The sequence below is a fragment of the Seriola dumerili genome, unplaced genomic scaffold (assembly GCF_002260705.1).
Source record: "Seriola dumerili isolate Sdu_G_001 unplaced genomic scaffold, Sdu_1.0 BDQW01000025.1, whole genome shotgun sequence".
Classification (NCBI taxonomy): domain Eukaryota; kingdom Metazoa; phylum Chordata; class Actinopteri; order Carangiformes; family Carangidae; genus Seriola; species Seriola dumerili.
Window position 1 is genome coordinate 11,021,932 of NW_019174280.1, and position 23,654 is coordinate 11,045,585.

The following is a 23,654-nucleotide window of genomic DNA, read 5'->3' on the forward strand; positions in this document are numbered from 1 at the left end:
GGGTCGGGGGTCTGGGGGTGGCGGAGGCGGACTGGGGAAGAGGAAAGAAGGGCAGTGGGTTAAGGATGTGCTGATGCTGTGACTCTCCTCACCAGCCAATCCCCTCCACTGGCTCTGACCCCCTTCCTCACAGCAGAGGGTCTGCACAGACATATGCACACATACACACTGTAGGCATAGCTACAGTCACCTCAGGCTCAGCCAATGAGAGATGAAATGGGCGTTGTGATCTTGCATCCACATGTGCATGCTCACATGCTAGACTAGGCTGTGGGGATGCATTTTGTGTGTGTGTGTGTGTGTGTGTGTGTGTGTGTGTGTGTGTGTGTGTGTGTGTGTGTGTGTGTGTGTGTGAGAGAGAGAGAGAGACACCTTCACGTACACATTAGTGCTCATGTGGTTATTCATTTCTGTGACGTGCGAGAGTGGACTGGCTGCATTTCAGACTATTAAGATTGATTGCAGTGTGCGCGCGCATGTGCAGAGGGGAAACACCTGCACAAATCACAGCTGATGCAGAATGTCAACATGAAAGCGTTATTGTCCCTATGCTGACAGAGCATTGCAATGCAAATATTTCTCGCCCATACTGAAGGCAAATAGACTTTTCAAACAAAGCCACTGTGATCTCCTGTAGCTCCATACTGCCTCTGTCTACTAAAACATCATCAGAAGTGAATCTTTCTTGCAGCGGTCCAACTCTCAGCTGCTGTTGTTATGGCTTTCATTTTGTTTGCGAGCTTCCCCCCTATCTCTTTATAGTCCCACTGTGGTTAGAGCAGTATAGCCCGTCTGAGACTGGTTTACATTTCAAAGCCAGCTCTTGGCTGCGTGTCAGTCCAGTTGTCAGCAGGTGCATTTGATCTACACATCATATGATGCCTCCCCACACACGGACTCACCTGCCGAGTTGATGTTTGGATGAGGGCTGGAATGCACCGGCCCAGTATTTGTCTCAGACAGTCACATCTGGGCCACACAGTATTTGCGTTTCTCTTCCATTGCATGTGTGGTTTTGTATATGAGGCTGTGATTTGTTTAATGCAAATGGAAATTTAGATGAATAATCAAAAACACTCTGCATATCACGGGATACATCCCCTGCTGTGATTTCCGGATAGAAATCCATCTTTTATTTCACTATTGCAGCTTTACTGTTGAAAAAGACTTCACTCTCTTATCTTTAGACGTCCCGTTTGTATTGACTTCAATTTAACAGTGGGAAATCTTCAGTATAGATATTCCCAGCAGCATGACACCTCCTTATATTATGTCTTTCACACAGCAAATGGGATAATATCACATGATAATCCCCTGGCTCGGTGGCGTCATTGCCATTCTGATCATGCTTGATGCTTGAATAAGCACAGTGTTGACTGGCAGTAGAAAGACAAGGAGGCTGGCAGGATTTCAGAGGACAGCAGGTAATGAAACGAGTACATCTTCATTTTGACACGCTGTCACTGTGGCACATTGTTAAAAGTATTCTTTCATCTGCGCACTGCTTTACTGATGGTGTTCGGTCACATGACTGTAAAGTGGAAGTAACACCCGCTTCATGCCTGCTAACACCTCCACGTTAAGACCTAAGGTGGACAAAGGTGTGTATTTTGTGTATGTGTGTGCGTGACAGAGCGAGGGAGAGACTGCTGATTTGGCTGCGCTGGCCTGGCTTAAAGGTCAGCCGCTGTATCTGTTTCATAAGAAAACCTGATACTAGAGAACATTACAGAGTGTGTTTGTGTGTTTGGTTGCGCTGATGCTGAAAGCAACACAGTGGAGACGGGGTTAACTCAAACAAAATTGGATTTTATTTTTTTCTATAATAGGTTGGTGAGAATTTCTGGGATATTTTCTTGTGTCCAAAAAATGTCTTGGTTGCAGAACAAGAAAATAAAAGGAGTTAGTACACAACACAAGAAACAAATCCAAAAGGGGCTAACTGGAAACAAAAACTGGTTTACTCACATATCGAAAGTGAGAAAACTTGCGTGTTCGCTAAGTAGGAAGCTACAGACAACAGCCAACCGGGGGAAAAGGCTAACCTGGCCATGTCACTTGTTTATTTAATATGTAGAAACGACAAATTTTGTGCCAGAGCCGGGCTTCCCTTATTTTTATGCTAAGCTATGCTAACCGTCTGTAGCCTCATATTTAGCATACAGATGGGATTAATATTCTCATTGAATTCTCTGCAAGAAAGCAAGTAGCTTAATAATCAAAATATCAAACTGTTCCTTTAAACTTAAAAAAACCCCAAGATGTTTAAATACAAAAAGAAAACCCAACTTTCACTCCATCTACCAGTAGCTTTCCCTCTTCCTGGGTTTCATTACAATGGTTTTGTCCAACATTGATTTTAATTTGCCTTCAGCCTCTGCCTTGCTCTGTGTCTTCCCCTCTCTCTGGGCTATAGGATAACAGAAGGTGAGTCCTGTCAGAGATGGATTCCTCTCTGCTCTCCTGGGATATGTCCCCTCTGTTCATTTGGCTGTTTCAGAGGACAGAGAGGAGAGAAGGGGGAGAACAGAGAGGAGGGGTGACTTGAAAAGAAAGAGAGGGAAGGAGAGCGATAGCTAAGGACCCGAGTGCTCCCAGTACAGCTCTTAATACAGCGGGGGCTAAGAATACAGCATCCTATTGTCTCCTTATCATTTTTCTACAAAGCCAATGCTCACATTATTAAGAAGTCGTTGGAGGAATTCTCCCTCATGTGCATTTATTTCTCCTCACTGGCTTTATGGATAGAAACAATTTTTTTTTCTTTCTATCCACCAAGTAGAAATGAAACATTTTTTGTATAAGTAAATCAAGCTATAACCATCACTGATTTAATTTAACAGTATACTGTATCTTGATTGGGCTGTGATTGTATTTTCACTATTGATTAATATGGTAATTTTCTCATTGATTCTTCGTGGTTGAATTCTGTCAGGAAATGTCAGAAAATATTCACTATTTTCACTAGATTAACTAGATGTCTATATACATTTTCTAAATGTGATGTCATCACATTGGCCATTTTGTTCAACCAACAGTCTAAAACCCAAAGAAATTCAGTTTATTTTTCATTTCTATTCAACCTTTATTCATCAGACAGGTCCTGTTAATGTTGGAAACCGCTTTCGCAAAGGATGGTAAAAGAGCATAAAACAGGACAATGCAACATCATAAAACAATACTAGAAACCAGGTAACAGTGTTGTGAAGGCTAAAACAAGATACATTTATTATCAAATGCCAGAAGCTGGCAAGAAAGACTGCTTGACATTTTTGTTTAAATGATGACATAAATGATCAATCGATGATTGGAAATGTTGCAGAATAATTTTCTGTTGACTAATTGGTTAACGGACCGATTGTTTCAGCTCTAACCTTGATTTCACTTTGAAGCTGAAGTCCATAGGAAAAAAAAGGGGAAAAATCCTTTATGCTTCTGCTCTGCATTATCTGAAAGACATGTGGACGAATAGCTTTTGATCCATGCATGGATCACCAAACGGGCCTCCCTGGCACAGGCCCAGGAGCCTGATAGGTTAGGGGCCCCTGCCCCAGAGCCTCCGTATGAAGTGACTGTTAATATTTCTTCTTTGAATGCTCAGTTTCAAGGCACAAAGCAACCACAAAGAGACACAAAACGAGATCAGGGACCCTAAACAACCCCAAAGAGAGACACAAAATGACTACAAACAATGCACCTATGTTCACCCTCTTTCAGTCTGCTATATAGGAGGGGTGTTTAGCCCAGGGGGCCCATTTTCTCCTAATCCGCTCATTTTTAATCATGTACCTTGGAAAAACTTGACAACATTTTTGCAGCATTGAAGTAATCTGATCAAAAGCTGCTTTTGTATTTCTGTGGGAATACTGAGATGTAAATTTGCCTAATCTTCCGCTTAGCTGAAGCATAATCCTCATCCTCACACCATCTTCACTACTTCTGCAAATGAAAACCCACTCACTCTTTCCCACTATGAGAGACTAGACTGTACTGGACTGCAGTTAAATGCTGAGGTCAAGTCCAGGTGATTAAAAGGCAGAATGTGTCAGAACGGTGATGAGTCTGTCTGGCAGCACTTCAACACAATCGATGAAGGCTATTGAGGAAAAGGCCTTTACTTTGTGTGTGTGTGTGTGTGTGTGTGTGTGTGTGAGAGAGAATAACAGCGACAGAGAGTGATAGAGTGGTAAGTCTGCCGTAAGCTCGCACACTCTGCAGTTTTGTCTGTGTGTTGTTGGGGTGCAAGCTGCAGAATGAGGGGAGAGAGACACTGTAATGCCCTACTTTTCCATGGCTCAGCTTCAATAGAGCCCCACTCAATGAAGCTTATTCATGTGTACAAGCACAGACACAGTGCTCTGCCCTCAGGCCTTGTGTGTGTGTGTGTGTGTGTGTGTGTGTGCGTGTGTGTGTGTGTGTGTGTGTGCGTGTGTGTGTGTGTGTGTGTGTGCGTGTGTGTGTGTGTGTGTGTGTGCGTGTGTGTGTGTGTGTGTGTGTGCGTGTGTGTGTGTGTGTGTGTGTGCGTGTGTGTGTGTGTGTGTGTGTGCGTGTGTGTGTGTGTGTGTGTGTGCGTGTGTGTGTGTGTGTGTGTGTGCGTGTGTGTGTGTGTGTGTGTGTGCGTGTGTGTGTGTGTGTGTGTGTGCGTGTGTGTGTGTGTGTGTGTGTGCGTGTGTGTGTGTGTGTGTGTGTGCGTGTGTGTGTGTGTGTGTGTGTGCGTGTGTGTGTGTGTGTGTGTGTGCGTGTGTGTGTGTGTGTGTGTGTGTCCGTGTCTATGGGTGTGTATGGATGTGTGTATAAGGCCATGCATGCTTTTTTGGGTTGATGATATTCCGCTGTTATTTGGCAGATATGGGGTGGTGAACGGTCGGGGGTACTTTCCATGAATGGATGAACACACACACACACACACACACGCATTCACACACTCATATACAGGTCAGTGTGCATATTTGGACCAAATGGAGCAAAGGGAAGTGGGAGATCATCAGGAGCATCTTCTCGAAGATAATACTGACTCTTCTGTCTGGTGCTCTCTTTCTCTCTGGATAATCATCACCACAGTAAAGAAGCGAGGGTGGGAGGGGAGGTCTGTCTCAAGGCGGTGTTTGTGTGTGTGTGTTGAATCTGGGTTTTGTTGCTGAATTCTGCCCCCCTCTAAGCATTAACGCTGACAAAATGAGCATCTTCATCTCTCTCCGTCTGCACCATAATCCCCTCCTCCCCCTCTCTTTTCTCCTGTGACCTTGTCAATAACCTTTCCCCTCGCTCGCCTCTCATGTTTTTCTTGCTGGGAAGGAGAACGACTGTGTATCATGTGAACCTCATTGGGCAGCAGAGGAGGAGTAAACCGTGCAATTCAAGCCAGGTCATTAGCAAAGTTCAATAGGTTTAGGAATAGCATGTCGGGACAAACACACACATATTGACACACAAAGACAGAAGCATCGTGGTACCATTAAGATCACTGGATATACTGTATGTACGTATGTACACCTACTGTAAACGTACATGTGTAAACAGACAGAATTTTATGGTCTGCTGCAGGTTTATAGGAGCTGTCTTCATTATTTCCCACTTTACTGGCCCATTCAAATGTGCATCCATCACCTCTGACAGCCGATGGATGTAATCAATTGAGCACAGCTAAAACCGCCTGGTGACAGGAAGTGGGCTAAGGTTGATTACCTCATTATTTTTAAGGTGGTTGCCCTCAAAATGTGTTTTAAAATCAAAAATTAGAGAACACACTACAGAAGGGGTGGGGGGAAAAAAGAGGAAAAGAGGAGGAAAAATGGATGCACATATTATGAAATAGGGCCCAGAGTGACTAGCATTAGCTCAGCTGACAGGTACAACCACTCGCAGAATTCACCAGTCAATTTAGATGTTTGTTTTAATGAGTGGCACTGATGTGTTTATGGATCTGGGGGAGGGTGGGAGCTGGGGGTCATTGTTGTGTTTGTTGTCTGCGCTGGGAAAACAAGTCATTTATCTCTCTACCATTACAATCGCACAGACAAAAATAGATAACCTGTACTCGCTCGGCGTCTGTGTCCGAGCACGTGTCGACACATTTCACATAACACCTGCAGACACATGCATCTGCTGCTAAACAAGTCAGAGTTGCTGACAAGACGGCCTTTTTAGGCAGCAGATAGCCACCAGCTGCTGGAACTGTTATAAACACACACGCAGAAGAGAGGTGTCGAATGCCTATCTGAAAAAGCAAAACTGAGGCCGGAGGTCACAATGCGGTTGTTTTGTCATCTCTTTACATTTTTTCCATCCTGCTGTCATTCTCTACACTTTAACTCCTCTCCTCTCGCCTCGGCGTCTGACCCGTCGGGACGCCCACCCACCTGCTTTTCATCCTCCTCCGCCTCTCTCTTTGTGATTTTCCCTCCAGCATTTGTTCTACTGTCAGTGTGGCTTTCACACACACGTTTAATGTCTGTGGTCGACACTGCTAATCACATACGATGAGTGATTCCAGCGAGTGTAACCATTTAAATAGGCTTAATTGATACAATGATAATGTGATATCTGGTGACAGACAAGCATTCAAATAGATAAGTGGAGAGAAAATAATGTTCAGAAAATAAAAAATAATCATGATAAAATGGAATGATGTGATTTTATTTATTTTTTTCTGTCAGCCTCCATCTTTCACTGCTTTCCTCTTCCCTTTCCAGCTCCTCCTTTGTGGTTTCCCCTCTCTATTAACCCTGTATGCTGTGTTTATGGGCTTAGCTGTGATAGTATAATGCTGTCAGAGTGGTTTTAGATATTATTGCCAACCCTGGGGAGGCATATCAGTGCTGGAGAAAATAAAGATGGATAAGGCGAAAAATAAAAAGATCTGGAAAATATCTGAAGGTTATTAACTTGAATTACAGGTCTTGCAAATATAGCCCTCGAGTCCCAAGGCAGAGCGATACAAGAAAAAAGATCTTAAAATGGCAAGTGCAATTTACAATCATTGTCAAGTGCCGTGCTTTCCATTTTGATCATTTAGATTTTTAATTTTAGTCTTTAGGCTTATTTCATATGGGATGTCTGCTGCAAAGTGATTAAAGGCCGATAGAAGAACAAGAGAAGCAGCTGCAAAGTGTTCAAGCAGACTGCGAGACTGTGAAAAGAAGAGATGTTGACTTTTCACACTCTCACACTGACTTTCTTGTCTTCCTATGACATCTCCTCCCATCCCGAGATCATCCAGTTAATCACTGGTTTCATTGTCAGCGGGCCGGCACAATTTATAAACCGGTTGTGTACAAAACACTGACTCACTCTCTATGGTTGGCGCTGCGAAAAGATGCGAAACGCTGCCGTCATTCACGCGTGTCTGAGAGACAGGGAGACGGCCTGACAAGGAGATGAGGGAAAGTCGGAGAGGAGGGAAGATTATTGTTTTGACTTTCAAAGTCAGTGGGGTGTGTTCATATGTGGGTGTGTTGTTTCCTTGAGGTCCACCTTTGCCCGTGCAGAATGACTCTGCACATTTGGAAGCGACGGATCCAATCAGTAAAAAAAGCACCGCGATCTATTATAAGTGTAAAAAAAAAAAAAAAGAAGAGATTATTCTTGGTCAGCTTTGTTTTGTTGCTGCTACGACACAGCAAAGGGTTTTCTCATTGCCTCTGAATTTGAATAAATCCATTAATGTCTTAGCTAGATAGCTGTTACGCTTGCTGAGTGGCTGACTGACTGGCTGACTGCTTGTGACCCTGATGCTATTGACCCTTTAAGTCCAGTTTGGCCGAAGGCGTTGCTTTGCACTGAGGGCAAAGGTCCAAATGGGCCCCGACTGTCAATATATCAGCCTGAGGGAGAAACTGTCTTTCTGGTAAATACAGTAAAGTGAATCATGCGCCCCTGAACCACAAAACTGTGAAATGGAGTCACAAGACAGATGCTGGTATTTTTTTTTTTTTTATGGCTGATAGTCCACAATAATACTTAGTCTGGGCTTAAATCAGGATTTTTACCAAAGGAGGATGAGATGATTTAAAGTATTTTGACCTTGTGTAGCAACACAAGCATGTGCACATGGGCAGCTGTTGTTTTATCCTATCACTTTGGAGCCTACGCATGTAGCCACCATAGCTTTGCTGTAGCTGACGTGTGCCTCCTCAAAATGTAACTACATGTCAGGGGCTACAGAGATGCCACATGGAGACTGCAAGGTTTGGCTGCTTGTGTTCCAAGTTTCCAAAGCTGCTGGAGACTGCTGATAATTAACATTAAGCAAGTTGAAGAAAGACTCAGTAATCGTTGACTTTTCAGTAACCCATGTCTAGCAAATCCATCTCCACCACGATACTTTTGCTTGCTGCAGTTGCTGCTCTCTATCACAGTGAATGGCAGAACGTAAACAAGGCAGTTGTCTCAGTTATGAGACGCAAAGCTAAAATAGCTTTACGTAACTTTAGTTATGTAAGTAGCGTTGGTTTATGCTCGATAAGTTGATGTCATCTGACGTCAGAATGGCGTGGGGGGTTTCCAAAGACAGTCGAACATCACACAAGCACTTCTGAGGAAGCATACTGGCTGTTTAAGTGCGCAGTTCACTGTTACTCTATATCACAAAATGTAAACACAGCTACCATGGCGAAAATAAAATAAAGAACAATATGGTTTAATATGTAATATATAATACAGGAAATCCAACATTTAACTGTAAATCACTCCTTGCAGTCTTGCTGCTACCTTAAATCTGAGTTCGTGGTTTCCCCCCCAGAAAGGGTGACCTTTCTTATTCAGATGAAGAGTGAGCAATGAAGGGTGAATGATGAATTTACATGACAATTAGCTTGCAAAATCATCATCCATAATCATTCCTATTTTTAACTGAAATGTTCCTTTGGGGATTAAATCCTCTCTCCAACCCCCGTTTTCTACCACTTCTTTTCTACCTCCCTCCCCTCTGTGATGTACAGTGTCCTCTAGAGCACAGCTGAATCAGCGTGGGAAAGAGCTTTTGCTGCAGCAGCTAACTTTATCCAGTGAAGTCACTTCATCTGTGCTGTATGGTTTCAGCAAATTGCTTCACTGGAGGGGCAATAGGGAGGTGCTGGAAGGCGGGGGATGGAGGAAGTGGGGTGCATGTGGAGGGAAAATGCTGTAGAAAAACGGTTGTTTTTACCATTGCGCCATCTGTCGTTACTGTTCTAAGATTTTTTTTTTTCTTTCGTTTCCCAATGCTTTGTAAAGCTTGTCTTCTGCCTCTGTGCCCTTGTCCGCTTTGATCCTCCACTCTTCCCATCTTTTTTTCCCTGTCCCATCTTCACCGTATACTCTTTGTCGTGCGATGGTTTCTCTCCCTCACCCCACTGGGTCTCATAAGATGAATTCATCCAACCTTGAGCTCCTCCTCGCTTTGATGTGACACAGCATGGCAGCGCGGAGAGAGGAAGAAAGCTGAGCTGTGAGGTTTTACTGTGTTGCACAATCCTCCTCTTCCTTCCCCTCTGCCTCATCATCTGTGACCCACTTATCTGTGCGTGCCCCATCTCCCTGTATCTTCATTTTCTCCTCTTATGTATTCTAATTACTGCTCTCATACATACCTCTCTTCATTGTTTTCACTTCCCTTTTGCAATCTTTTTTAACTCTCTGCATGGTCCCTAATTTAACGCACATCATTTCATTGTTTGATTTATTAAATCTTTTCTTCTTTTTTGTGTCCTACTTTTTAATGATGTTTCTTTGTTTGCAGTGTTGTTTGAACATTTTAGCATCTCCTTAAAATTCTCCTTGCTTTCTTCCTGTCCTATCATCTATCATCATTTTCATACAGATCTGTGACTAAGGAGTGTAGGTGTTATTATCTTATTTACTAGTTAACTTTTCTTTGAAACCGGATCAGTGTGTGTGTGTGTGTGTGTGTGTGTGTGTGCGTGTGTGTGTGTACGCCCGCTCGTGCTCTCAGTATTATCTAAGTAATGTGGGGGATCTGTCAATGTCAGCCACATATTGTGAGTATTATTACCGAGACACTCAGCTTCAATATACCATTACAGGTAAAGACTGAATGTTCCCGTGCTCTTTGTACCACTGGAACATAACCACACACACACACACACACACACACAGAAAATGGCCGCTGACAAAATGACAACTGATAGACAGTGTGTCGGCCGCTAATCCTCCATTTTCAGCTACTGTACCTGACAGCTGCCATGATCCTCCACACAAAACCTTTTAGCTACATTAGCGCCCCACCTGCCAAATGCCCAGGCTGCAGTAATGCTGCAGACTAGTGCTAAAATAATCAATGGCACAATTTCTCATTTCGTAATACAGCTATATCAACAAATAGCCACATACGAGTTTAAAGTGTCAGTGCAAAAGTCATATAGTTATTTTTATTTTGAAATTTAATTTTTCAATGTCATCTTATATGTTGTCTTATGTATTGTTTTAATGTTGCAATGCAAATATTTCAGTAGGACTTGATATGTTTTGTCTTTGTATTTTCCTCTTAATCCGATGTTTCTCCGGCCAGACATCCTGAACACAGCTGATGGAAGTCTTTCGCTGGACGACAGAAACACACATTACAGAATTTGATTCAGTGCTAATATGACTGTAATGTTTTAAAAAAACTTTTTAACTAGAAGCTATGTTTGCATGAATGAGTCAATAGGGTGTAGTAATAGTTTTTACATCTGAACATTTTAGCATTGATTACATTTGAATCAGAGCTCTGTCCAAACTAGATAGAGGTGAAGGAAAAAAAGAAATGTAGCTGGTTAACAAGCTTTATCTTGTTTTTTCCTTCGCTCTAGAACGTGACTAAATTCAAGGAGACTTGCGTTATGTGGTAATCCTTTGATGAACTTCTTACAGTACAAACAGACAGGCTAGCAATGCTACTGAAAACTAACCTATCTGTCTGTCTGTCATGTGACCCATAGAGCCCCAGTCGTAATGTGTCCCCTCAAACTGACTTTATTTTGAGGGTGCAACAACTCTCTTTCACTGTGGTATTTTAAGCACAAGCCAGCAGCTAGCTACCCAACCATTATCTAATCATTAACTTTAGATTGTGGACTCCATGGCATACTGAAAGTAGAACATTTTCTGAAATGATAAATCTATGTAATATAATTATCTTTCTGGGTAGCTGCCCTCAGCTAAAGCCTTTTGCAGCTATTTGAGGTCTAAGCACAGTTCAATATAACTGGTAGTTCTGGTTCATATAAATAGGTTATGAATAGGAATAATAATGAATCACTTGGCCGAGTGAAGTGATACCCTGTCAGAAGGAGTTTGACTCTTTGTTCATGTTGAGTGTTTGAATAGAGTCTGAATAGAGTTTGTGGTGAGTCACAGGGTCGGGCCGCTTACATTAACTTTTGCTTCATCATAGACTAACCAGACTGAAAATGCTGCCGGCTGCTTAGCTGTTGGTCAAAACAAGTCTGACACACATGCACACGCTTTCTCTGCAAATTACGAACACACTTGGCTGCCTGTCTCGCTCTCCGTTTGTCCCGATCAGACTCTCTTTTGCTCGCCGGCTTGCATACACAGTCTATACAAAGTTGCCTTCATCGCAACAAACACTTGGCTCCTTGTTATCTCTCTTGCACACACTATCCTCTACACATAATATACACACTAACTCTCTTTTCCTGTTTTCGTCACGATGTCTTTCTTCTCATCTGCAACAAAGGCCGCTTCTATGCTTCAAAAACACAAATGCTTAATTTGCTTCCCAATTTCAAACATACAAGTCGTGAACTAAACTATACTGGCACTTATGCAAACAATGGTTAGATAATTTTAGATTTTATAACTTCACCAACATGTATATGTCTAAGAATATATACAGTGATTTCTGACCTGGTTGCCTACACATGCGTCTCCTCAGCTTTCACCTGTGAGTAGCCTCTTTATGTCAGTAATGCATTGTAGTGTGTGCCAATAGTGTGCCACAACACCATCCTTGGAAACAAAGTCATTTTTTGTTTTCATGCTAGAATTGTTCATGTATATTGTCTTTGCTGTGTTTCCTATGTGAACGTACTACATGCTCAACAACACAGGTAGAAATTGTATGTTGTTTGCATCAGATATTCTCTGTCTCCTTGTGGTTCTCTTGAACAAGTGCATGCTGTCAGGCATCTTGTTCCTTTATTTCTGTCTGGTTTCTATTGTTTTCTGGCTGCCTGAGATCATATTAAAAACAACAAAAAAGACACCTAGCTATATCTCCCATAAAGTAAATATTTTTAGCATGAGGTTCTGTATGATTCGTATGGATGCCTTTTGAACCTATGCCTCTATCTAAACCAGATCTTATTTTTCATTATTTTGGATGTATTTCTGTGTGTTTGTGTGTCTCAGGTTGTCCCTTCCTGTCTCCTGAGAATGTGCACTGTCATTTTATCACCCCACTGCTGGCAAGATGGAAAATTATTTTCCCTAGGGTGGTGGGTGTGACCTCACCTATTTTAGGCTCTCAATCGCCAGCAGGACGACAACAACTTCAGTGTTGATCTGCATGTTAAGTGTGTGAATGTGCAAGTGTGTTTCCATTCTTGTCATTGCATGGAGTATATTTAACACACTTAGGTACTTTCTCACAAGCTCCACAGAGAGACAAGGCCCTGTGGTGAGCAGTTCTCTGCAGATGATTGATGGTGGCAAAAAAAAAAAAAAAAAAAAACTGTGTGTGTGTGTGTGTGTGAGAAGACTTGCACGTCGTCTGTGATTGCCTGCAGTCATGCTTCACACACAGGCCATGCTTCCCTAGTCATCACCAATCACAGTGACAGAGGGTGACGGACTGCCTGCTGACAAGTGGAATTGTCAGGGACACACACACACACACTCTCTCAAACATTAACACTAGGCAGACTGACCAGAGCTCAAAAAATATTCTAAATTCGATTTGTGAAAATTAAAAAAGCGAAAAAACAAAGCGGCACTACCACAGCTGTCTGCCTCGTGACATGCACTGAATGCACTGCATGATGGACAGGAGTCACACAAAGTCACTTTCACTGATTGGAAAAAAAGGAAATGTGGGTCAAACTGAAAAGAGCAAATAATTCAACAACAAACATGTGATAATGATGGCAGAGAGTTCACAAACCAACTCCACCACAAAGATAGTGATTTGCGCTCCAAGCAATCTAAAAAAAGCCCTGTTTGGAGATTCTTTGGATTTTGGTAAGTTGGCGGCAAAACTGGATGAAATTGATGAAGTTGTACGCAAGCTATGTAATAGTTAGCGTTTGAGCACATCTCGAAATTATGCACCCAAATAAGTGGATGGATGGATGGATAGATAGATAACATTGTCCTTTGCCCTCAACCCCCTTAAGAAGTAGGTCAGTGTGTTAAATTCCCCCTCCTGACTGTTACTCATTCTAATTCACTTATTCATCTCTATTATTAGGTTGAAGCTTCTCTCTGTATGGAAACCAGCAGAGCACAGTATGCGAGCGGGACACCAGCCACTAGGCCTATTGCTTTTTTACACATCTCATCCCTCGTTTTTGCCATTGCCTTGAAATTCTGGGCACTGCTTCACCTAATCTGTCAGCATAGAAAATAGTGGATTGACATTTCAGTTGTTCTACCCAAATGATGCTTTTCAACCTGTTACAAGAAAGCAGTAGCTAACTAAGAGCAGCTAAAACACGGTATACAAACATAATCTGTTAATTTTTCCTTGTCAATGTGATTTTTTTTAATACATTTTATATGTGATTTAAAGATGCCGTTGTTTCAAATCATGTTAATTTCACCATAGTCAGAGAAAGCAGAGATGGCAGTTACTGCTACTCTGCTAAGCTAGGCCTTTTGGCAGGACTAGTTTATCTGGTGTTACTTTTTTTTTCTCTGTAATGATTTGGCTACTTCTTTATTTATGTGCTAAAACAAACTTCTAAAATGTTGGAGCATCAAATTGAGTTTTCAATTACAGGAGAGAACAGGAAAAAGGAAAAAATGGGTAAATTAGCTTAGGCTGGCTCACAAGCTAGCTTAGCCAAATTGCAGTCACTGAGGTTCGGTTTGTACCTGTAGGCTACCTCTGTTTTCTTCTTGCAAATTATGTTTTATTTTCTAATAATATTGCAAAATTTAATAATTTTATGTGATATAACAGATGTCAAAAAGTTAAAATACAAACACTAATAGTATGAGAATTTCAAATGGCAACAGCATTATTTTTATCATTTCCTCCCTTCTACACACCACAACTGCCTCCTCTCTCTTTCCATCTCTCTCTCTCTGCTCCTTCATCCATTTCTTCCTCCTTTCCTCAGTTTGAAATAGCTCATCTCTCCTCTGATGTTTTGCATTTGCATATAACCTCAGTCCTCTGGTTGCACCACGCTTGCACTCCAATACTAATAGATGACAGGCTTTGATATGTTCTGCCACATTCCCCTCAATTCTCCGTCTCTCTTTTCCATTTCCTTAACGAGGGGGGATTTCAGTGCAAGACCCTCTCACTAAGACACGGAGAGAGATTTCAGAGCAAGATGTCGAAGGGGACGCTCAGCTAGTCTTTAGAGAGACCGAGATGCTTAAAATGCTGGTTGTGTAAATGCCTCTTAACAGCTCAGGAATAAGGATGAAGGTGGACTAGCTATGTGTGTAAGCGTTTGTATGAGTGTTAAGTGTGTGAGTGAACTAATGCAGATGAGATACAGTATGTATGAGCCAGGTATCAGTGTCACACATGTCAAGTGGAATTTTTTACTGTGTAAACAAGAGTTATGAGTTTAGGTCTCCATGTTGCACATTCCTTTTTTTAAATTCATATTCACAGTTAATCATTTATAGGCCTATAAAAAACCTCAGTTGCACTCGGTACAGTAATTCCTCTGTAGTCATGCTGTCAAACATACAGCACATAATGTACCGCTCTTGCCTCTTGCAATGTCTTGTACATTTGGTATTGTAATTTCAGAGGTATAATTGTGAGCTAATTCCATTCTGTGCACATCCACCCACCCACGCAAAACTGAAATCACAGTGACTGAGCTTTAATGCTGAGAGCTAAAATCAAATCATCCTTCCATCCTCCCTGTTCCTGTGTCTGAATACCAGTGCACGCTCCAGGCTAAAGCATACAGGAGTCCTCGGTGAGGCTCACACACACACACACACACACACACACACACACACACAACTAAGAGCTAGAGTCAGTTTTAGTATTGTGGTCCAGGAATGTTCGACAGCATGCACCCAGCAAGAAGGTGTTAAATCTTTCAGTCACGTTTGCGGTCAATGACTATGTTCACTATGTATGAGCCTGAGCCTTCCAGCTGAAGTAAATAATAGAATGGGCTTCTCTGGAGTACCACTTTTTTTTTTTTTATTTTGGTGTAGGTTAAGGCCCACATGGTTCATGGCACATAGCCTTCCATTCAGAGATACCACAGAAATGAAGTATTATCAGAAAACAAGGGTCTTAGGGAGACCCACCCAAAGCAAACAAATTGCCTGCACCACTTCTTGCTCGTTGCTGTGGCCAAGCCACTGCTCTCGAGCTAGTATGTGACTTATTCTTTGGCAAACATAAAAATTAATATTCCTGACCCACCATTACATCATTTTTTCTTTTTTCCTTATTTTTCAGAAAATTGCTGCAAAGTCAACTTAATTTGCTTTTCAGCTTTCAATAACTCCCTTTTTTCAGGTCGCTCCCATGTTGCTTGCGAACCCATAATTCTTTGAGAGGCAATAGAAAATACAGAAAATGAAACGGGTCTGAACTTTGTGTTGCATCATACGGCGTTCAGAGACAGAGACAACGCAATGAAATGGCGCCACAAGACTCCATATACTTATCATCATGTTCATCATCAGCCAGTCGTGTACTTTGGGCCTATAGTTGGCTTGTTTATTTTCTGCAAATAGATGCCTATAGTTTTAATCCCTAAGGGATGGTGAACCCCAGAATACATTTTTTTTGTTGGTCTGATGCCAGTGTTGTTGAAATTCTCGCAGCTCTGATATAGTCAAGGTTCGGATAAGATCATGGCTATGGAAAAAAAATGTGGATGGATAAGAATAGGAAAAGACTGCAGTTAATTAAAAGGCAAACATTAATTGCAGGCCTATAATAAAAACTGTGGTTTACTGCATGAAAGTCTGATATGCAACAATCACAATCCACCACCCTTACCTACACACCCTCTCTTTCCACCTCAGTACATAAAGGGCATACTACTCCCTGCACTGGCACTGAATGTTGGACTTAAATCGTGAAGTGTGGGATCATCCAGTATGAACATATTTCCAAGGTACACTGGGGTGAAATTGCTGCAATCATCCAGTATGCTGTCAGTGAGCAGTTCAGCTGTTGGTAAAGGCCATTACTTGGATGAAGAAGCTGCACTTTTACATGGTTTCTTTGGCTGTAATTCCCAGAAGGGAGAGTTTGGAGGATGCATCATGCGGTAGCTGGGAGGGAAGGGTTGATCCTCCCTGCATACCTCCTCTGCACAAGCCTTGTGGTGGAAGAAAATGAACCAGAGGAACACAGGACCTTTTGAAGTGGTGTTGAGCTGAATACAGCCTCTAACCACCGAGCCACTAAATGGCCCTGCCCCGGCGCAATGACATTTCCATATGATGTCTGCTCCTCACAGGCAAATATACAGTATGTTTGAGCTGTTTGGAGCTTGGAGTGAAGGGACGTAGAAACAGTGTTTTAAATACAGACTTGGATTCGTGCTGAGAGTTGAAATGAAGGAACTGAAAGTGAGAGAAAGCGTGTAATTGGGGTTGATTTTGGTGTCACAAAAAGAAAAAGGACGTTACAATATTAATTATATGCATCAGTGTTTGGAGGTGGTCATTCCAACACAAAGCTTCTTGTTTTGTTTTGTTTTCCATTTCAATTTCCTGTTCACATCCTCTCCTCTTGTACGTCCTTGTCTTCCTGACGTGCCTCTGTCTCCGCAGCTCATTAACCAAGATCGTCTTTATGTTCCAGGAGGAGGAGATGCCAGAGGTGGAGATAGACATCGATGACCTGTTGGAGGTCAACAGTGACGACGAGAGAGCCAGCAAACTGCAGGTACACCCCCGTGTCTGTGTCTGTGTGTGTCTGTCTTTGTATCCAAATGTCTATTTTTAGCAAACACCAGTGGAATATACAATGCAAGTGTCAATGTATAGGGGATTTAGAAGTGAAAGGAAAGAGTTGCACTTTATATCACCAAGCTGTAATGTTCTGTGCTGCCAAGACCTATAGACTTGTGTGATTGAGCATAACTCATACATACATAAATACTACACAGTCAATGATTTCTATTATTAATTAACTATTATTAAAATCTCTCTTTTGGCTTTCTTTATCAGTGGGTCATACAATAATAATAGACTACAAGTGTGTTCAGACAGAACTTGAGGCCGGTTATCACGTTGACTGCTGGATGTTTTGTGCAGTTTTTGTTCATCCCCCTGTGAACAGACATTAACCAACTCCTGTCTTTCCACCGGCTTGCAGTTATGCTTCTTGTTCTGTCTGAATGCACCTTCAGAGCTACACATCAGGTTTTCCACATGGGATACACCAAAAGTCTTGCATGCTGGTCTACTGAGTCTCCAGTCAGTGGAGAAATTGGTATCGCTGCCTTTTTAAAAAAAAAAAAAAAGTGTGTGTTGGATTTCTCCCTGTATGATTCTCATTCAAAGACACTTCAGTTCTGGCAGACTGATACCAAAGCATTTTCTTCCATTTTGACTGTACTGGAAGGTGACATTATTTCATCTACATTTGAAACGGCTATCCACATAAGCAAAAGCCATACACCAACCACCAACAAGACAGAACCCAAATGTAGATTTATACATTTACAACTACTTGTAAAGAAGAAGAAAAAGAAAAAGAAAAAGAAAAAGAAAAAAAAGAAGAAAAAGAAAAAGAAAAAGAAAAAGAAAAAAGAAAAGTCCAGGAGCTGCAGTGAATTGAAGACAAGTCTAATCCCTGAACACCTCTCTCTGTTTTCTCTCCCTGCACAGGAATCATTAATAGACTGCTACAAACCAACAGAGGTTAGTATGTTTAGTGTGTCTGTCATCCGTGCACACAATAAAATGGTCAATATCAGCAACCTAGACATTATTGATGTTCACATACACTATTCAATTTGCAGTGTGTAGACTCTGTTTGTTGAACCATCATGTCCCAGATGTATGTGTGTTGTTAATTAATGTATGATGACACACACACACACACACACACACACACACACACACACACACACACACACACACACACACACACACACACACACACGCACACACCCTGACCTAAATACGACATAGAGTTTAAAAGGACCTTAGACCTACACACACATACACACAAAGGACACCGATTGATAGTTTGACATATACACACACTGTATCTGTTTACTTGGCAAGGGACTTGAGTATGTTTAATATGTTTGTGAGTATGTGAATGGGTGCATGTGTGTGTGTAAAGGTGTTAAGGGTTTGGGTTGGGGTGAGGCAGGGTTAAGCTATTTTGGTGATTATAGGTGGTACAGACCAATCACATTACCTCCACATACGGTGATGTCGTCCAGCCTGGGCTCCCCATCTGTCATCTGTGTGTGTGTGTGTGTGTGTGTGTGTGTGTGTGTGTGTGTGTGTGTGTGTGTGTGTGTGTGTGTGTGTGTGTGTGTGTGTGTGTGTGTGTTATTAGGTCAGCTTGTGACGACCACTACAAGGTCACTGATATCCAAAGCTAGTCTAGTGGCCACCCAGGTTGACACCCGCCTTATATGTGTCACACCTACACACACCCACGCTCACAAACCCATGCTCACACACCCATGCTCACACACCCATGCTCACACATGCACTGTAATCTGCTGAGTATGGGGAAGCGCAGATGCCATTTTAACACACTCCCGCAAGGACGCCATCAGCTGGGGATAAACAGTGAAAGACAGAATGATGAAAGAAGAGAGTGAGAGCACTGGTGGAAAAATGCACATTATAGTAGGAGACAGAGATGAAGGGGAGGAATTAAGGGATAGAAGTCATGACAAAGAGATGGGAATAGAGGGATCCAGAGGATATGTGAGAAGACAGCTAGAGGGAGAACGACAGACCAGGGTATAGAGGAAAGAGGAGGAGGAGGAGGAGGAGGAGGAGGAGAGGTACAGAGGCAGCGAGAGAGGAGGGGGAGACATCAGTAATTAGGTCACGAGCGGTGTCACCCCTGGTATAATGAGGGGGATTATATTCCAGCATACTCCCCACTGCAGTCACACTGTCATGGACCTCCACACAACCTCTCACTCCCAAGATGAGGAATGTCTTTGCCCCCCCTTCCTTACTGACTAACCTTTGTCTCACAATCCACTATTTCCTTCTTGTTATTTAAAAGACATTACCATCACGATTTGAGTTTGCTGCGCAGTGTTTATTTTCCCTCCCTTTAGTATTACTTCTGGCTGTTTGTCTTACATGCATGCAGCACAAAGTCGGATGTTTCAGTCAGCTTTGCTCAACATCACAGGCTCCTTCACTCACATAGTTCCCCGTGGCACTAGCAACTTCGGAACATCTATTTCGGTCGGATCGTAATGAATGAGAAGCTGGCAGTCATATTGCATCAGATTACAATATTAGACTGTAAAAAAAGAAGAAGAAGAAGTTGTATGGGCCTGATTCTTGAATTTGATTCGCTGTCTTGCGGAGTGTTAGATGAGGTAGAAGTCTGGGGTGGGAAGTCAGCAACCAATTACTTAAGTTCCCCACGTTCATGTGGGACCTGTCTTGTGTCGATCACATCCCAATACAGCTGAAACCAAACAGAAACGGTTTGGTAATTGTATGTTAAATCATTTAAGAAAGAAATGTGTGTCACCTGTGTGTGTGTGTGTGTGTGCGTGTATGTGTGAAAGCATATGAGTGCAGCTGTCAGTCTAACTTGTTTTTTTTTCTTTCCCTCCCTTCAGGACTTTGTCCGGGAGTTGCTGGGCAGGATAAGGGGAATGAGAAAACTCAGTGCACCAACTAAGAAGGGCCTATAATGGCTTTCACATCAACACCAATCAAACATAAACTAGATCATCTCAGCTCCACCTGCTTAACCCACCCCACATGGACTGTCATCATCACACACAATAACTTATCAAAACATTAGTAACTATTCTGCAACCTGCAAACACACTCCATAAAATCCATGCATATAGCACAACAAGGTGTATTATACTATTTGACTGTTGAAAGGTACGTGAGCGAAACAGAGCCAACGTGGTGAAAAATGAAAATGTCAAACCCTGCAACGTGCCAGAACTGCAAGCGTGCTTTAACATGAATACCACCTAACTCCACATTTCAGAGCCATGTTAAAACTTTTCAAGCCGATGCTGTAATCCCAACAGCCATACAGACTAAAACACTGATAAATCTCAAAAAGGGAGGTGGTGGGGGGAAAAAAAAAAAAAAAAAAGTTTGTACTGCAGTAGGTGTGAAATTAGCTGTAGCACTATGTACACACAGTGCTTCATGGTTTTCTCTTTTTTACTGAGGTGTTTCGCTGTTACTTCTTTTTAAAAATGTACTGTATGTTGCCATTTATTGTTCACGTGATTGAAATGTGGTCTTCAACAGTTTTTATTTTTGTCCTACTTCTAAGTCAACCTCCTTATCCTAACTCCGTCAGTGCTTGCAAGGGAGATGTGAGGGAGATCTGTGGTTTTATTTTCAGCACAAGGCGTTAGTACATCAGTTCCGTCCTTTTGTGATGTGTAAAATCTGGAAAGAGTGGGGACATTTTAGTGTGAAGATTTTTTTTTTTTACTTTTTTCCCACTGTTCTGGTACGCTCTTCATCACAGCGAGGCATGATGGGTGTTGCGGCTCTCTGTATGACGCTACAACACCTGTATGATTGGCAGCCTTTCACTTATCATGTTATGTGATGTTGTTCATTGCTGTCCCTCATCAGAATACATATCAGTTGGTTGTTGAGGTTTAAGCACCAAGCCCAAACATTTTAGTTGTTTCTCACACCCGGCTTCACGTAACTCTGCTGACTAGCCTCTCTAATAGTGGTTGGTGTTGCCTTTAAAGACATTCAGGATCAGTTCACCTTTTACTCAGCACTGAACCTTAACTACTGACAACCTAAAAGGCGAATACGGTTGAGTCAGAACCTGAAGACAACTTGAAACTTTGACATTTAAACCTGTCAGGTCCTGCAAGGGAAGGTGTGCCAAAACTGGGAGTATTACATCCTAAATGTTAGACGTCATGGAGGCGTTAGTGTGACGCAGCGTTTCCACAGAGATTTGTTTGATAGGTTTGTGAAACGTCTTCCGGTAGGATGTTTCAGACTTTTCCAGGTTGCAGAAAATATGTTGTAATTGCATAATCCCAGGTTTAAGAGGTGGATTTAGTTATTTATTGTTGTTAATGACCTTCTCGTAACCAACACACTCAAAAACCTGTAAGCTCTGGTACAATCATGACTCTGTTATGGGGTTGGGCCCAGTTTCATTTCCGAGCAGTCAATCGTGAACCAACAGGAATGGAGCAGAGCTGAACCTGCCATGTGATATAGTATATAGAGATATATACCCTCAGCTGCCAAAGACAAAAGCAGGGCAATGTTTGATTTTAACATAACACTTGCAAAGCACCCGTCTTGCATGCTAACAACAGAGAAAACATTCATAAAGAGTATAGATATTATAAACTTATAATCAAGCAAAAAATACTTTTTTGACTTAGCTACCATGTACGACTTTGTAGAACTTTTTGTGTTGAAACAACGTGACTGTCACGTTGGAGAGAATCCAGGAAATTTTAAAAATGGTGCTGTTTTTGATGTTCTTCCCAGGTTTCGGTTGTATAAAAGGCGTTTTCACTGTCGATTGATGCCAGAGAAATGTGTCTGAAAGAAATGTGTGTGTTCTTTATTGATGGAGTGCAGTCTAGAGTGGCGTCCTCCTTTGCATTTCCACTCCTCGGTCGGAACAGGGCTGGAGCTGTGTCGCCAGACTGGTTGATTTATTTAAAGAGATCATGTGTTTTCTGGATCAGTGAATGGGAAGGAAAAGTCGAAGAGGAAGCCATTATAGGCAGCTGAGATGCTTCCAGGATTCATGTCGAGGTACTCCTTAGGATTTTCTCTGTCAAGAAACAGTTCAGGGGCAATAGGCTGATATTTTATAATTTATGGGATTTCATGTGGAGAGTATTTTGAAAGTGTCCATACTAGAGAGCTTTACATTTGCATGTATTTTTAAAGTAGCATGTTGAAGGGAACATTTTGTTGGCCCAAAGGTTTTTATTTCACAAAATGAAACACTTTCCTTTTTTATACCTTTATTATCATTATTATTATTATTATTATTATTATTAAGACTAAAATATTCAGTTTTTCAGCTGCACTTTTGTTTTTCTGTACATCCACAATAAGCGTTCTTGTTTTTAAAATGTAATGTGATGTGTGGTTTGTTTTTGCTGATAATAAAAATGCAGAATGACTCTGTACTGTTTAAACACATATCCCCCTGTGTGTCTTCATGGATGAAGGATGAGTCTCTCTGGGCTCTATTGAAAGCACTAGTTTGCTTGATTGCTTTCTTGTTGAGAGTTATGCTGCATTCACATGTTCCTCGGATGGTCCCGTCTCCCAAGTTGGGATGTCAACTTCAGTAGATGCTACAAAGAAGATATGCTGTATTTATATATGATAGCTGTTTACAGTATTTGTGTTACTTATTATTGGGGTTACTGCTGATAAATAACTTTCCTAACTAATCTACGTCACTCTACAAGGACAGCAACTAACAGTTACAAACTAACATCATATTACAAATTAATATAAATAAATATTTCTAATAAATTAGAAGAAATTCATATGCATTATGAATTAATAATTAACCAAACGTATTATACCATCAACCAAACATTTACTTTTGTCCACCATATTTCTGCATATATGACATCAAAAACTTGTCAAGTCGTTTACCAACATTTTTTCTGACATTTTTAAATTTTCCCAGTCGGAAACTCATTTTTCTGATGATTCCGCCACCCACTCTTATGTATGGCCGGTAAATACACCATTGGGCTAAGTTACAGGTAAGCCACCAGTTATCTTATAGGCTAGCATAAATACCAGATACAGAGGGAAAAAGTTTTTATGCTAAGCTAACTTAACAGTCAGCTGGCTGTGGCTGCATATCTACAGGACAGATGTGAGAGTGGTATTGATCTTCTCATCTAATTCTCAGCAAGATAGCAAATTAGTGTATTTCCCTATATGTCAAATTCTTCCAAATTAAAAAGGAAGCAATCTGCTTGTATTCGTACAGATGCATTTGTGTGGCTGATTGTGTGCCATTATTCAGATATGTGCATAGTCCACGGTGTGCGAGCGCTTTCACATGCCTGTGTTTCTGCACAAGGGGCATATTAGAGCATCATGGTTATCAATGTGTTCCTCCTCAGCGCCACACAGTGTGGCAGTGGTTTAGTAGGACACTCCTGTGCACTGTCTGATTCTGTAAAGAGCTCATCAGGGTATGACATTATTGCTCATTGTGCGCATGAGTAGCCTTTCTCTGCAGCATGTCTAGCCCCATATGGACTAGCCTACTGGCCTACTGTACATTGTTGCTAGGTAGAAGGTGTTCATTGATCTCTGAG

At 41.8% G+C, this 23,654-nt stretch overlaps 1 protein-coding gene across 1 annotated transcript in view; it reads left to right on the plus strand.

The window, feature by feature from the left end:
* The window catches only part of ppp1r14c (protein phosphatase 1 regulatory inhibitor subunit 14C), a 21,859-nt gene extending 1,433 nt beyond the window's left edge, over positions 1-20,426 (plus strand). The window contains exons 2-4 of the mRNA XM_022738010.1: positions 16,970-17,053; positions 18,001-18,033; positions 19,950-20,426. Coding sequence (XP_022593731.1) covers positions 16,970-17,053; positions 18,001-18,033; positions 19,950-20,024 — 192 coding nt within the window. The 3' untranslated portion in view covers positions 20,025-20,426. The remainder of the gene's footprint in view (positions 1-16,969; positions 17,054-18,000; positions 18,034-19,949) is intronic.
* The last annotated feature ends 3,228 nt before the right edge of the window (positions 20,427-23,654 follow it).